The 16,990-nt window shown below is 43.1% G+C and overlaps 1 protein-coding gene and 1 pseudogene across 3 annotated transcripts in view; one reads left to right on the top strand and one right to left on the bottom strand.

Annotated features, from left to right (window-relative positions):
- Positions 1-1,160: 1,160 nt before the first annotated feature.
- Positions 1,161-14,463, bottom strand: LOC132660244 (heat shock protein HSP 90-beta-like; annotated as a pseudogene).
- Positions 14,464-14,591: 128 nt separating this feature from the next.
- Positions 14,592-16,990, top strand: part of NT5E (5'-nucleotidase ecto) — a 69,838-nt gene continuing 67,439 nt past the window's right edge. For 2 of the 3 annotated variants that reach the window (XM_004011302.6, XM_060419587.1), the window contains exon 1: positions 14,592-14,987. In XM_004011302.6, the coding sequence (XP_004011351.1) occupies positions 14,649-14,987 (339 nt within the window). In that variant the 5' untranslated portion in view covers positions 14,592-14,648. Of the gene's footprint in view, positions 15,316-16,990 lie in introns of all 3 variants that reach the window. The other variant, XM_060419589.1, reaches the window with a different exon arrangement.

Raw genomic sequence — 16,990 nt, 5'->3', positions numbered from 1 at the left:
TTAAGGTTTTATAACTCATTTCTTTTTAGCGCTAAATAACGTTTCATTGGTTATGGAATTAAGCTGGTTTCATAGTTCCACATCTTTTCATGGTTTCATAGCTTATTTCTTTTTAGTACAGAATAATGTTCCATTGTCTGAATGTATCACAGTTTATCTACTCACCCACTGAAGGACATCTTGGTTCTTCCAAGTTTTGGCAATTCTGAACAAAGCTATTATAAACATCCATGTACAGGTTTTTGGGTGAACATAAATTTTCAACTCACTGGGGTAAATTATCAAGTAAAGAGATTGAGAGATTATATAGTAAGAGTATGTTTATATTTTGTAAGAAACTACCATACTTTCTTCCAAAGTGACTATACCATTTTTCATTCCCACCAGCAACGAATGAGAGTTCCTTTTGCTACTCATCCTTGCCAGCATTTGCTCTTGCAGCATTCTAGATTTTGGCCATTTCCAGACAATGAAGATCATGGCATCTGGTCCCATCACTTCATGGGAAATAGATGGGAAACAGTGGAAACAGTGCCAGACTTTATTTTAGGGGGCTCCAAAATCACTGCAGATGGTGACTGCAGCCATGAAATTAAAAGACGCTTACTCCTTGGAAGAAAAGTTATGACCAACCTAGATAGCATATTGAAAAGCAGAGACATTACTTTGCCAACAAAGGTCCATCTAGTCAAGGCTATGGTTTTTCCAGTGGTCATGTGTGGATGTGAGAATTGGACTGTGAAGAAAGCTGAGCACTGAAGAATTGATGCTTTTGAACTGCGGTGTTGGAGAAGACTCTTGAGAGTCCCTTGGACTGCAAGGAGATCCAACCAGTCCATTCTGAAGGAGATCAGTCCTGGGTGTTCTTTGGAAGGAATGATGCTAAGGCTGACACTCCAGTACTTTGGCCACCTCATGCAAAGAGTTGACTCATTGGAAAAGACTCTGATGCTGGGAGGGACTGGGGGCAGGAGGAGAAGGGGATGACAGAGGATGAGATGGCTGGATGTCATCACCGACTCAATGGACGTGAGTCTGAGTGAACGCCGGGAGATGGTGATGGACAGGGAGGCCTGGCGTTCTGCAATTCATGGGGTCGCAAAGAGTCGGACACAACTGAGCAACTGAACTGAACTGAAGAGGCATGTAGTGGTATCTCACTGTTTTGTTTTGGGGTTTTTCCCCCAATACTTTAATTTCAGAACAAAAAAAAACACACAACACACAATATTCAAACCCCATGTCAAACATGGATTGGGATAGGGCTTGCTTGAGGCCCTTGTATCCTGCCTTAGACAGAAGGACAGAAATAAAACCACCAGACATCAGCAGAGGGAACCACATGAGCCACGGCCACTAGGGCTGCCACTGGGTGCACCATGGGGATGCTATACAGAGGGAGCAGGCTGCAGGTAGAAACTCCTAATCTACTTTCATGCAAGAGGCATCCTTGTCACCCTCAAGGTGGGGAATCTCATCAGGAACAGCAGCACTGGGCTCCTCTGCTATCACCTTGTCTTCATCAACGCCCAGGCCAAGCTTTATCATGTGGGAGATGCGTCTGGAGTTGGTCTGGGGATCCTCAAGCAAGAAGCCAGAGGAGAGCAGTGCAGTTTCAAATAGCAGCACCACCAGGTCCCTGACGGCCTTGCCGTTTATCCTGCCTCTTGCCTTCTGCTGCAGGGTCTCCACGAGGGGGTGGTCAGAACTGATCTCCAGGTGCTTTTTGGCCATCATTTAGTCCATGGTCAAGTTGCCCCAAAGTGCCTGAGCTTTCATGATGCACTGCATGTTGGCTGTCCAGCTGTGGTGCTCATCACAGAGCAGCAGGGTGAAGACACGAGCCTGTTGGTGATTGTCACCTTCTCCACCTTCTTATCCAAGATCTCTTTTCATGAGTTTGCAGAGGTTCTCAAACTTGGCCTTGCTCTCCTCCATCTTCTTCTCCTCCTTGTACTCAGGCAGCTCCAGGCCCTCCTTGGTCATGGAGACCAGACTCTTCCCATCAGACTCCTTGAGCTGCTGCACACAGTGCTCATCAGTGGGCTCCATCACGTACACTACCTCAAAGCCCTGCTTCTACACGCACTCCACAAGGGAAGAGTTGGCAACCTGCTCTTTGCTCTCACCAGTGATGTCACAGATGGACTTCTGGGTCTCCTTCATGTGAGACATATATTCTGAGAGAGAAGTCATCTCATCTCCAGACTGGGAGGTGTGATAGCGCAGCAGCTCGGAAAGGCATCGCCAGTTAGTGGAGTCCTCATGGATTCCAAGCTTCAGGTTTTTAGAGAATGCCTCATAGAATTCCTTATATTTCTCCTTGTCTTCTGCCAGCTCAGAAAAGAGTTCAAGGCACTTCTTAACAATGTTCTTATGAATAACCTTCAGAACTTTGCTCTGCTGGAGCATTTCTCGGGAGATGTTCAGGTGAAGGTCTTCAGAGTCAACCACCCCATGGATGAAGTTGAGATATTCTGGAATCAACTCATCACAGCTGTCCATGATGGACACATGGCAGATATACAGTTTGGTGGTCTTTTTCTTTTTGTTCTCGAAGAGGTCAAAAGGAGCCCAACGGGGGATGAACAGCAGTGCTCTGAATTCCAATTGACCTTCTACAGAGAAGTGCTTTACTGCCAAGTGATCTTCCCAGTAATTGGTAAAACTCTCGTAGAACTCACCATATTCCTCCTGGATGATGTCATCAGAGTTTCTGGTCCAAATGGGCTTGGTCTTGTTCCATTCTTCCTGAGCAATGTACTTCTGCTTTATCTTGTCTTCCTTCTTATCTTTGCCACTATCATCCTTCTCATCTGAACCCACATCTTCAATCATAGGCTACTCTTCATCATATTTATCTTCCTATTCTTTCTCACCTTTCTCTTCTTCAGCCTCATCATCACTGATTTCCTTCTCATGTTTTCTGCAGATAGTTTTATGGGATAGCCTATGAACTGTGAGTGCTTCTTCACCACTTCTTTGACCCGCCTGTCTTCCAAGTACTCTGTATGGTCTTACTTCAGGTGGAGAATCACTTTGGTACTCCTGCCAATAGGCTCACCATGGTCAGCACAAACAGTGAAGGAACTGCCAGCAGAAGACTCCCAGGCATACTGTTCCTCATTGTTATGCTTTGTGATCACAACCACTTTCTCTGCCACTAGGTAGGCAGAGTAGAAGCCCACACCAAATCACCCAATCATAGAGATGTCTGCACCAGCCTGAAAAGCCTCCATAAATGCTTTAATGCCAGACTTGGCAATGGTTCCCAAATTATTTACGAGATCAGCTTTGGTCATGCCAATGCCCATGTCACCAGAGTTAGAGGACATTCCTGGGGGTTCAGGATGATGTCAATTTTCAGCTCTTTACCAATGTCCAATTTGGAAGGATCTGTCAGGCTCTCAGCAAATCTTGTCCAAGGCATCAGAAGCATTACTGATCAACTCTGGAAGAAAAATGTCCTTGTTGGAATAGAAGGTATTAATAATAAGAGACATGAGTTGGGCAATTTCTGCCTTGAAGGCAAATGGCTCCACCTCTCTCTCCATGGTGCACTTCCTCAGGCATCTGCAAGGGTAAGAATCCAGGTACTGGAGAACACAGAGCAGGCAATGGCTGCCTCAGGCTCATTTGCCTCAAGAAAGCTGCGCAGGGGTGACTCTTAGAGAGCCTCATTGTTGTTTTAATTTGCATTTCCCAAGTGACATAGGATGTGGAGCATCTTTTCATATGCTTATTTGCTGTCTGTATATATTTCTTGATAAGATCTTTTGCCCATTTTTAATTGGAATAGTTTCTTTACTTATGGTTGAGTTTTAAGAGTTCTTGGTATATCTTGGATAAGTTCTTTAACAGGCATGTCTTTTATAAATGTTTTCTCACAGTCTATAGTGTCTACTTATTCTCTTGAGAGTTTTCACAGAGCAGAGGTTTTTAATTTGAATGAAGTTCAGCTTATCAATTATTTCTTGCAGGAGTCCTATCTTTGGTGTTGTATCTAATAAAAAGGTATCACCATACCCGGAGTCATCTGGATTTTCGTGTGTTATCTCCTTGGAGTTTTGTAGTTTTTTTGTTCTATAGTTAGGTTTATGAGTAATTTTGAGTTCATTCTTGTGATGGAAGTAAAAACTCTGTTTCTTTTTCTTTTTCTTTTTTTTTTGCATGTGGATATCCAGTTGTTCCAGTAGCAATTGTTGAAAAGACTAATTTTTCTCCATTGTATCATCTTTGTTCTTTGTCAAGGGTCAGTTTACTGATTGGTTTACATTTCTATGGATTGCTTCTGGACTCTCTATTCTGTTCCATCGATCTATGTATCTACTCTCATAATACTACACTGTTTTGAGGGCTGTAGCTTTATGGTAAGTTTCTAAGTTGAGTAGTGTCAGTCCTCTCATAAATTTAAAATATAATACTTATTCTAAACTGTGTAGTGTATACATCGAAATGATTCTCCCAATTAGTATTATTTTAACCAATGCCCATCAAAGTTTTTAATTTTCCTACGGAGAGATCAAGACAGTACAACTACTTCATAATTCCACTAATTGGCCAGAAAGAGGCTAAGTGGTGGAATTACAGGCTTTTGAGGTTTAATTCAAGAGATTTCTGGGTGAAATTCAGTATCAGCATCCTAATTTTAATTACAGATAAACATGGTATAGAACTGCAAATTCTCAGAACTCACTGAATATCTGTTACTGTAAAATTATGAGTTCAAATTTCCCCAAGTCAACTTAAAATATTATAATATATAACCAAAGCATATGAAAGGAAAATACAAAATCAAAAACTAAACTCTGATTGTAAAATGAATCTTACTCAGAATGTTCAAGAGGAAAATTTTATAGATTCATATAATTCCTTTTAGGAAATAGAACTATTTCCTAGAAGATACCATTCTTTCTCATTATAGTACATTTTAATTGCAACTGAAATCCCATGTTTTATCACATTTGCATAAGATTTAGCATTTTTGGTTTAATGTAAACTCCAAATATTTGCCATGCCCCAAATTTCCAATTTTGAGCTCTGTAATAACTGCATATATCATTACAGAATGAAACAAAATTATATTCTTTAAAAATCAAGGTAAATCCACAGATTTTCTAGTTTCATTGCAATGATGTTTTAAAAAGTCTTTCGAAACGTAAAGGGCATTCAATACAAAAATCCCCAAAGTTGGAAACAACATTTTTGTCAGAAAAAGAAACATTATTTTAAAATGACCACATTGACAAAGAACAGTAACTCCTTGTTCTTTTCCAGAATCTAGATTTTTTGCCTTTGGAAGATTGTAAGCCCTTGTTCTCAAGCCCAAACTTATCAACTCCTTGGTTTCTTCTTATTGACCCCAACATAAATTTGCTTCTTGAATTTTAAACTCTGCTAAGAGTCGGGGTGGGGGGCGGGGAGGATCATTGCTTTAAACTGAATTAAAACCAGTTTAATTCGCAGAACTAATATAATTTCATTCACAAGCCTTCTAGCTAAAATTCATCAAGTACATGAAATCAAAATGCCCCCATCCATGGTCTTCTTCCCAGAGCAGTTCCTCGTGACCAGGGCGACACCTGGAGCAACACAGATGGGAGGTGGCAGGACCAGGGAATGCACTCCAGCGTAAGGCCTTCTCAGGGGTGACTTTCACAGCCTCCTATCCTGCCAAGGATTCTGGGGCTTTGCTCCATCTCTTAGCTGTTTCCAGTTGAGAAAGCCTGCATTCTACCAGATGAAGAGCTAAGGACGGGAAGAATATGTCCCCTTCTGCAGTTTAAAAAAATAAAATTCCTTTGTGTCTTCTGCCAGATGGCAAGGTTCTCCTGGCTTGTGACCCAGGGGCAAATCTAAACCCCTTTCATGGGCCCTCAAGGCCAGTAAGACGTGATTTTCACCTCACCCACACCACCCTCCGAGGCATCACATATACGCCCCATTCACATGTCACACAGTTTTGTGATTGCTTTGTCTTGCCTTCACGTATTAGTTTCCCAGGGCCTCTGTAACAACATGTCGCCAACTGAGTGGCCTAAGCAACAGAAGTGCACTGGCACACTTTCCTGGAGGCTACAGTGAGATCAAGGTGTCAGCAGCGTTGGCTCTCTCTGAGGGCCATGATGGCAGATTTTGCTTCATGCCTCTCTTGCAGCTTCCAGTGGTTTTCAGGCAATCTTTGGCGTACTTTGGCTTGTGGAAGCATCACTGTGCTCTTTGCCTTCAAGTTTATGTGGTGTTCTCCCTGTGTGTGTCTTTATGAAAAACAAAATTTAACTGAGTAAGCATTAAAGATCTTATTGGCTCTGTATAAAGATTCATGATTCAAGATTCAAGCAGCATCAACAATCTAGCAGATGGAAAGGTTCCCTGAACAGTTAAACAAGGCAAGAGATTTTATAGACAGACTAGAGCAGGAATAAAGAAGTACTAGGCAAAAAAAAAGCAGATTGTTTGTTGCAAGACGACTTTCCTTAGAGGGGATGGCAAGGGTCTGACAGGCAGATTACTTGACTAATGTTGATCAGGCGATTCTTGATTGACTAGGGTAAGATTCCACTTCTGGGAGAGCTGAAACTGTAATTAAAGTCTTAGTTTGGTGATTTGGGGCTTGGCATAAATGACTCCATTTAGGGCCTGTTGCCTTTTCAACATCTTCACATCATCTCCCTTCTATGCACATCTGACTCTGTGTCCAAATTTCCCTTTATAAGTACACCAGTCATACCAGAACACGTGTGTGTGCATATGGGCAGTTGTTCAGTCGTGTCCAACTCTTTGTAACCCCATGGACTGTAGTCCACCAGGCTCTTCTGTGCATGGGATTTCCCAGGCAAGAATACTGGAGTGGATTGCCATTCCCTTCTCCAGGGGATCTTCCCTACCCTCGGATCAAAGCTGGATCTCCTGCATTTCAGACAGATTCTTTACCTTCTGAGCCACCAGGGAAGCCCTTATTGCCTAATAAGGTCACATTCTGAGGTCTTGGGGGTCAGAGTTGGTGGGACACAATTCAACCTGGCACACACTGAACGGTAAGAGCTTTAAGGACAGGTCTGTCCTGTGACCCATTTTAGCCCCAGAGCCCCATTAACACCTGTCACAGTGTGTCAAATATTCAGTAAGTATTTGCTGAATGGGCTTCCCTGGTGGCTCAGACAGTAAAGAATCTGCCTGCAAGGCGGGAGAACTGAGTTCAGTTCCTGGGATGGGAAGATTTCCTGGAGAAGGGAATGGCAATCCAATCCAGTATTCTTGCCTGGGAAATCCCATGGATGGAAGAGCCTGGTAGGCTACAGTCCATGGGGTCGCAAACAGTGGGACACGACTGAGCGACTTCACACATTCACTCATTCAGAACTACTGTGCACAATCCAGCAATTCTACTTCTGGACATAAACCCAAAAGAGTTGAAAGCAGAGACTTGAACAGATCCTTGTACAGCACATTCATAACAGCATTATTCACAGTAGCCAGAGATGGAAACAACCTCCCACTACATATCTTCTTCTATCTGAGTTACTTGACCAGATGTTAGCACTTGTTTCTCTTCCAATTCTTCCTCCTCCTGCCGCTCCCCTTCCCCCAGTAACGGAGGATTTAAAAATTCAGAAGTGATTATAGTTGCCTTAAAGAGAAAATTATTCCAAGGAGAAGTGAACCATCCTCAGTGCTTACATACACAACCAGGACTCGAGCAGAACTTTGAACCTTGATTGAGAAATTTCCCAGTTCAAGTCAGGATCCATTGGAATTTGCTAATAAATTCAAGTTAACCATCTGCTCCTATGATCCCAGGTTTTCAGGTGTATATCAGTTAATACAACTGTTAGTTTCTGAAAGTAAAGCAAGGGTATTAATAAAGAAAAAAAGATGGAAACACCTCTTAGTGAACTTTGAATCACATACTCTAGAGGCTCACACTGAATACAAGGGATTAGCTCAAAAACTACTTGAACTTAATCCAGAGCTTTTTCTAAAAACTGTAGACTGGACAGAGATTCAACAGTGTAAGCAAAGATCAAATGAATCAATTCTGGACAATTATGAAAGGTTTGGGGAAAAGAAAAAGAAAAAAATGAAGCAATATTCTGGCTTGACACCTGAGTCATTCTCTAACCACCAATATGACCCTTTGCTTAATTCTGTCTTTTCAGAAGGTTTAGATGAGGATTTGGCTACTTTGTCAAAAGACAATCTAGGTTGGTCTGAGTTACACATAAACGCTCTTGTTATACTGGCTGACCAACTTTTCAAAACCATTAAAAGAAAAAAAGGAGGTATCTATGAAAAGTATGAACCTTCAATTGCACCAATTAAGTACACAATGCCTGTTGAAGGTTAACCAACCCCTAACTGGTTTAATTCCCAACCAGTAGAGAAGCTAGCTTGAAAGAAAATAGTAGTAAGTCCTGAGGAAATAAGTCCTATTTGAAGAACCTGATTTTTGCTCCCTGATCCTTGAGACCAGAGCTCTCAGGATCCCTTATCTAGACCATCTCTAATTTCTGAGACTGAAGGGGGACAAAAAGGGTATGAAGCCTTTAAAAAAATTTTTTTATTCCAACTGCTACTTATAAACTAGTGAGTTTTATATTGTGATATCTGACTCATGACTAGGTTTAGAAAATGAAGTTAGATCTCTCAGTGTGTCTGTCTGAATACATGTATGTCTTAAGAGTCGTCAATATAATAATCAGTATAATACTTTCATTGTGCCTAGGTTTAATATAAGCTAACTAAGATCTTATTATATGTGTTGCAAATTTGTCAGCAAGGAAAATAACTCAATGTGAAGAAACTTTTAAGGAAAGAAAATGTAATAAGATAAGAATTGTAAAGAGATCATGTAAAGAGATACCAAAAAGATGTAATGAGATAATGGAATACGAGAAAGTTTATTGACTAGCTAGTCACTCCTAAACAAAATAAGGTACTGAAACATTTAATACTAAACACTGGCTCCCTCTTATAGAAAACTTAAAGATATTTTGGACTACTAATGAATATGTTTGGTGCCATCCTGAGAGGTTCTCTACAAGAAAGCAAATATTTTTAGAAATTTTTCCTAAATCATCTAAATTATTATCACTGGTATTTATGTTCATCAATCTACAGAATACTAATATAAATGACAGTTGATGGTTGCTTAAGAAAAGTAGGATGCGTATCCTCAGTAAAGACGGCATGTAAATGGAATTGTATTTTGTTAAGAAAAAAGGAAATAGGTCTGGTTTACAGATGACTGTTTCTGGATGGGCAAATTAAGTGATGGCTACAGAAAGTAAGGAAGGTTTGCAGAAAGCAGGCCCCAAGAAAAGAATTTCATGCATGGTACAAGTTTTCTTAAGATGCTGAACTGCCTTTGATAACAGATTTTAAGTTTATTTACCTCTGAAGTGATCTGTTCTGTAATTGGCCTTTGGAAATTTTGGTACTGTAGCTAAGTGAATAACTGTTGTTTCACAGTGACCTATGATCCTATCTGACTGAGTGTTCTAAATTCTTTTGATATTTATTGACAAAATTTTCTAAATCAAAATTTAATGAAGTCCTTTGACCATTAGTTAACTTTGGGATGCTTCAAAGGGCCCCTGAAACATCCCAAAGAGAGATATTAAACTAATTAAGTTTTTTGGTACATTAAATTACATGGGAAGTATTGTCAATAAGTAATAAATCTTCTTAGGTTATGTTGTTGTTCAGTTGCCCAGTTGTGTCCAACTCTTTGTGACCCCATGGACCGCAGCACACCAGGCCTCTCTCTCCCTCATCATCCCCCAAAGTTTGCCCACATTCATGTTCACTGCATCGGTGATGCCATCCAGCCATCTCATCCTCTGACACCCTCTTCTCCATCTGCCCTCAATCTTTCCCAGCATCGGGGACTTTTCCAATGAGTCAGCCGTTCCCATCAGATGTCCAAAATACTGGAGTTTCAACTTCAGCATCAATCCTTCCAACTAGTATTCAGGGTTGATTTCCCTTAAGATTGACTGGTTTGTTCTCCTTGCTGGACAAGGGACTGTCAGGAGTCTTCTCCAATAACACAGTTCAAAGGCATCAATTCTTTAAGGTCTGCCTTCTTTAAGGTCCAGCTCTCACAACTGTATGTGACAGCTTAGGTTATATTGTACAGTAAATATTACTAATACAGATATCCTAGGAATTATATAGAGTTTCTAAAATTCTGAAATGGTGTAAAATGTTATCAGTCATAATTCTAGTTATTGTTTACAAGTGTTATATATCACAGCAGTGACCAGGTTACTTTGTCAATTGAATTGTCATCAGATTTTAAATGTGCCTTTGTAAGTCTTTTGTCATTGTGGTTTCACTGATGCCTTTGCAAGAGTGCTTCCTTTTTAAGATTAACAGAAAGAACCTTCTGAAGTGTCTAACCTTCAGGACCAGAATGCTGAACTGAGTAAGAGATGAAAGCATCCTAATGGGAAAACACCTGCTGGCTTGATAAAACTGTTAACAAAAAGAGTTAGTTACAGAAGACAGTGAACACATGAATATCATTACAATTTTTATGGTTTCCATCTGAAAAATTGTTGGGTTGAATCTGTGTTTTCCACGTATAAGGAAAACCTTCCCCTCCAACTAATCATGGCTTACAATAATTTGGTAAATTATACATTTGTAAGCAGAATTGAAGCATTTATCCTTTTTCTCTATCTGCTCCTCCAGAGATTAGAAACCCTTAGATTCCCAGCAGCTTTATCACATAAATTAGGAGGGCTACCTCACTAACAGGTCAGAAATTTCAAGGTATATTGGGTACCTTGTAAAGGGAGGAATTCACCTAGATCTCTTAAGTCCTTGGTGACTCTCCCAGCCCTGAAAGGTGTTTTTTGTAAGTTCAGTCTGTGACTCCTTCCAAAAGTTTCAGCAAAGCAAAAAGCCTATATGATAAATTATAGTTACATAAATTATGAGGCCATGGTTTTTTGAGACCACACTTATTTTGCAACAAATAAGGTCTTCCCCATGGCTCATCAGGTAAAGAATCCACCTACAATGCAGGAGACGCTGGAGATGCATGTTCAGTACTGGGTTGGGAAGATCCTCTGGAGGAGGGAGGAAATGGCAACCCATTCCAGTATTCTTGCCTGAAAAATCCCATGGACAGAGAAGCCTGGCAGGCTACAGTCCACGGGGATGCAAGAGAGTCAGATACAGCTGAGCGACTAAGCACACATAGGTGACAATTGGCTTCCCAGGTGGCTCAGTGATAAAGAATCCACCTGCCTATGCAGGAGACATGGGTTCTATCTGTGGGTTGGGAGACCCCCTAGAGAAGGAAATGGCAACATACTCCAGGTTGTTTTGTTTTTGTTTTTTAATGTTTTAGTTGTGTTTATCTTTAAAACCTAAGTACAGAAGGTTTACTTTGTGAGTCAAGTATTTTTTCCTTATTTGGGTCCAGGCTGTAAATCATCTTCTTATAGGAGCTCCCTTCTTATAGGATGGTCCAATGTGATTTCCTCAAAGGAGGCAGCCAGCCAGCCTCATTGTGGATCTTTACATCATCAAAGAGTATGTCTCTTGCTCAATGGTGTGAAGCTAAAGGGATTGTTTGGGAGAAATGAGACCTTGCTGGTGTTGGAGGATCTCCTGTGGAGGCGTGGATCAGTAGTGGCTCGCCATGGGAATGGGGGCACTGGCAGCAACAATCCTGGAAGATGCCCCTTCACCCACTCCATATTCTTGCTTGGGAAATCCTATGGACGGAGGAGCCTGGCGGGCTACAGTCCATGGGATCACAAAAGAGTCAGACATGACTTAGCAGCTAAACAATAACAACAAAATGTGGATATTTGATAGAAATTAGGGTAATTTTAGAGAGAAAGAGATTATGTTTCAAAAAATGTTAAATTCCAGTTTTGTTCATGGAGGTCTGCACTTACTGATTCATTTCCCAGAGAGTTCCTTGTTGTTACACTATATTATCGTAAAGGTAATTGAATTACTAAAAGGACACTCTAAGTTTTGTTTCTAAAGCTTATCTCAGTAATCTTTGAATGAAAATCAGATACCCCAGGACCTGCAAACAGGGGATCACGTATATTGGAAAAGATATAAAGGATTGTTTCCAAACTGGATGGAAGGACTTTTTATCAGGTGCTCTTAACTAGCTCATGCACAGTGAATCTGAAGGGAAACTGACTCTTGGATTAATTCCCACTTCTAAAGGCCCCTACATCAGACTGGTCTATAGAGAGGAATGCTGACCTCAAACCCACCTTAAAACAAAGCTCAAACAGAGGAAACTACACCCACCATGAGAAGAAGAAGATAACATCAGAAGTGACAGCTTACCCAAGATGCTGGACCTGATCATACAATTATTTATAATATTTTCTTGACTTCTTAGACCTCTGCATATAAATCAAATGTTTTTCTATCATGGACACGATTCTATGCTCATTTTAAAAATCAATCCAATTGTTGAGTTTGCAGCCAATTATCTGTGTCTATACTTCTAGACTACTTTGATGGACTTCTCCATCCCAAGCCTCTAATTGGCCCTAAGGAACTTTATTTTAGAAGAAAGGAAGTTCAGTCCTGTTCAGGCTATTCTTCATATTACTAGAATTCTCTCACCTGGCCAGTTAGTTATTGCTCTGATTCTGGCCATAAATATGAATTTTCCTCTAAAGTTACTCAAACTCAGTCAGAGCAACAAGCAAAAATTCAGCCAAGGAATTAAGGAATAAAACCTCCCACAATTATGGGATGGATTTATGTGATTAACACCAGGCTATCATCATTTAAGTTTTAAGGCCTTCCTTTATCTTGAGAACAATTAAATTATACTAAGGATAACCAGCCTAGAAACACTAGGAAATTGGGCTGGGACCTATGGACTGTGCGGATATATAATTTCCCTGAAAAATAAAGATTGGTGCAGAATAAACTAAGTCAGACGACCTGAGGCTATATTGCGCTACACTTAATGGAAGTTCTCGGCTGAATTCTTACTTATGACTTTAATAATACTGCTAGCTATGTTACTGAACTTTGCCTGTTTTACAAGATTGTTGTTTCTTGCATTATCAAATGTGTGACAGAAACTTCAATGAAAATAATCATGACTAGGCGATTTAAAGAAGTTGATCAAATCTATAGTTTTGTATGCAGTTGGAGAAAGAAATGGCAACCCACTCCAGTATTCTTGCCTGGAGAATTTCACGGACATAGGAGCCTGGCAGGCTACAGTACATGGGGTCTCAAACAGTCGGACACAACTGAGCAACTAATATTATGTGATCAATGATTGTAACAGTGTAACTCTAGATATGAGAAGATACAACAAGAGGGAATTTTTCCTGGACCATAACAGATTAAGAGAGGTAGGTGGTCCAGAGCCCTTTGGTTACTGTTGATAGACCTAGTCCAGTAACAGCACATTGAGCGGCCCATCAGCAAAATCTTTGCCAGATCTAGGAATGAGCCTTTAGGGCACTGTGGGACGAAATGGCCAGGAAATGCCTTCCAAAGTACAGTCGGATTTATGCCCATGAGAGAGCCCTGTCAACTACAAACCGTGCCATCTACCTCTGCAAGGATTAAATCATGTACTGCTGCAGCTGCTGACCTTCAGCATCGCCTGAAAGGAGTTCAGGGTGAGAGCAGAAATGAGGCACTCTGTGCTGGTGGGGGGGTGGATGTTGTGGGGAGCGGGGGATGGTGTGAGGTGGGGGGATGAGGGGGAGATGGGGACTGGAAGGACAGATCTTCAGATAGATATTTTCAGGAGCTGATTTTTTGAGCCCAATTCTTTTATTTCCTCACATCTAGAAAAGCGCTGAAGTCCTTCATGGTGACGACTATTTCTTGTGACTAAAGCTTCCTGAGACCAGTAGAAATTTTCTGGAAAAAATAGGGACTTGATTGCATGTACTCTGCCTTCACCAAAATCACATATATATTCTCCTTCCCCCCTACCTCTTTGGAGCAGTTTCTCAGAGCTATTTGAGGTGCTATCTCCCAGGCTACAGTCCTTTTTTTGCCCCAAATAAAACTTAACAGTCAACTCTCAGGCTGTGTATTTTTCTTAAGTCACCACTCCCACAGCCCCCAAAGCACAGCGCTGCCCTCGCTCCCTCCTCTCACCTATTTTCCTTTCCACCTCCTCTCTCTTCCCTCTTCCCCTTCTTTCAAGTGAGAACTGGCAACCACAAACCCACAGAAACAACGCATCCCTCTAGAAAAATTTAAAGAGGCAAGATCAGCGAAGAGCTGGAAGCGGAGTGGGCCCTCCAAGTCCTCCCGCGCACCTCCCAAAGAGCAGCCCGTCACCGACAGTGGGACCACTAGGGTCCAGGCTCCCTGGTCGGGCCGGGACCGTGACCGGTGCCCTCTTCCCGCGGGGAACAACCTCCTCACTGTTCCCGCCCGGAGCGAGTGCCAGCCGCCAGCCGCGCCCGAGCCGCCCCGCTGGCCAGGGTCGGACGGGGTGACCGCGGGGGTGTGCGCCTGGCCGTGTGGGGCCGGCCTCGGGAGAGCCCGCCCCGGCCCGGCCCAGCCCCGCCCGCAGGCCCGCGCAAGCTTCCTTCGACTCGCCGCCGCCCTCCTTCGACCGCCCGTCTGGCTCGCACTCACGGGCGCTCGCGCTCTCGCCACCAGCCGCAGCCATGGATCCCCGAGCCGCACGCACCCCGGCGCTGAGGCTCCTCGCGCTGGGCGCGTTGCTGTGGCCCGCGGCGCGCGCCTGGGAGCTCACCATCCTGCACACCAACGACGTACACAGCCGCCTGGAGCAGACGAGCGAGGACTCGAGCAAGTGTGTCAACGCCAGCCGCTGCGTGGGCGGCGTGGCACGGCTTGCCACCAAGGTGCACCAGATCCGCCGCGCCGAGCCCCACGTGCTGCTGCTCGACGCCGGCGACCAGTACCAGGGCACCATCTGGTTCACCGTGTACAAGGGCACCGAGGTGGCGCACTTCATGAACGCCCTGCGCTATGATGCCATGGTAAGACCGCCAGCCCGGCAGGCTGGGGAGCCCCCGGGGTGGAGTGTCCGAGCGAGAGAGATGCCCAGGTGAAGGAGCCGCAGATGGTGAGGCCGTGGGTGGCGAGCCTAGGACCCCGGCGCTGAGCGATGTGGAGAGAAAGCGAGACTCCCGGCAGTCTTCCAGGTGGATGCTTACATAGACGCCCCTTGGCTGATTCGTCTTAAATGGACTGATGTTGTACCTCCACCAAGAAATTGGGTATTTAGAGGAGCAGGACTCGGACTTGCCAGTGAGGAGGTTCAGCTGGGATGTGCAGGACCCCAGTTACACTGTGCCCTGGACCGAGGTAGACCCCTCACATATCTCTCATTTACTGCTTGGTCTTTCGAAGAAATGCTTTATCTCCAGTTAATTGGAAGGGAAACAAACTCAGGGACAAAGAGGTTAAGTGCATTATCCAGGTCATGTGCACCAAGACAGGGAGCGAGATAGGATAATAATAGATCCCAGATCCCTTTGACCCCAGAGCTTAAGCATAATTAAGCTCACAGTCTTGGGGAGAATCCCAGCTGGACACCTTCTGTGTGCAGCTGACTTTCTCTGTGCCTTAGTTCCTGCCTCTAGAAAACAGGGTAATAATCCTGTCTGCTTTCAGAGGGTTGGCCGACACATAGTTGTTGTTTAGTTGCTAAACTGTGTCAGACTGTTTTGCAGCCCCATGGATTATCATCTGCCAAGCTCCTCTGTCCGTGGGATTTCCCAGGCAAGAATACTGGAGTGGGTTGCCATTTCATTCTCCAGGGCATCTTCCCCACCCAGGGATCAAACCCACATCTCCTGCATTGGCAGGTGGATTTTTTACCACTGAGCCACTAGGGAAGCCCACTTCAGAGGGTTGGCTGGCATATGGTATGACCTCTTTAAATGTTAGTTCTTATTATTACCAGACACTGTTGTAGAGGTTTAAAAACAGAAATAAAGAAACTTCCCTAGGAAGCCAAAATACTGAAAGTACTGGGTTTCAAAGAATTTCATTAAAACCAGTTTGGCAGCAGAGATGTAGGAAGAGTCCCACTTAAGAGATGAGAGGCTGCAAGTGCCAGCTCCTCAGTGCTCTGTTAAAGGTGATGCCTTATTTTGTTGGACTGAATTCTAGAAAAGGAGCAGAGAGGAGTGGCACAGTAATAAATAGGTATGACTTTTGTAAGTCAAACTAACGCCCGAGTTTAGCAGTGTGTGAAATCCTAGAGTGAAGGGATTCTGTGTGGTGAAACTGGGGGAAAAAATCCTAGAAGTTTTACAACAGGAACAGAGCCAGGGGTCCAGGGAGATGTGGTATGTGGATATGGGAGCCGGGGAGAGGTGTGGTCCTGCCTGGGATACAGCAGGCTAACGGTACACTTTGTATCAGAGGAACAGAGAGGTAGGCAAAGCACAGTGTTGTATTTTTCCCCCTGGAAACTTGGAGAGAGGAGGACAGGAAAGATACAGGGTGGGTAGACTTCTTTTTTTTTTTTTTCCAGGAAAGCTCATTGTAGAGAGATGAAAGAAGGACAGAGAGGTCCTCTCTATCTGATCGTTGGTTTTAAGGTTATCAGGAACACTCAGCGCCACTGCAATTCAAAAGCTATGAGCCCCATAGCCTTTGTGTTTATCTGAGCCACAGCATTTATCTGGGGGACTTGCCAGCATCTGGACTGTGCCAAAGACTCGCAGGTCTCAAGAATTCTGTGTATGGTCTCTTAGTGTTCTTATCTCAGCAGCTAGACCTGCCTGATGCTTTGTCCTAGGTAATGACAGAATAAATATTTATAAAACTGAATTGTTACTAGCCCACAGTTGCCATTTCCTCCCAGAAAGAATAAACCTTACGTGAGTTTGTTTTGATTTCATCTACAAACCACAACTTTCTAAACTTTGCTTTTCATGACGCTCTTTTTTCCACAGTTGTGTAGACTCCTTTCAGTGGAAAAAAAAAAAAAGTGGATAATTCCCAGTTTTCCCAAGTGATACTGTTTTCG

The sequence above is a fragment of the Ovis aries genome, chromosome 8 (genome assembly GCF_016772045.2).
Source record: "Ovis aries strain OAR_USU_Benz2616 breed Rambouillet chromosome 8, ARS-UI_Ramb_v3.0, whole genome shotgun sequence".
Taxonomy (NCBI): domain Eukaryota; kingdom Metazoa; phylum Chordata; class Mammalia; order Artiodactyla; family Bovidae; genus Ovis; species Ovis aries.
The sequence above is the reverse complement of the archived record's forward strand: the minus strand, read 5'-3'. Positions and strand labels throughout refer to the sequence as shown.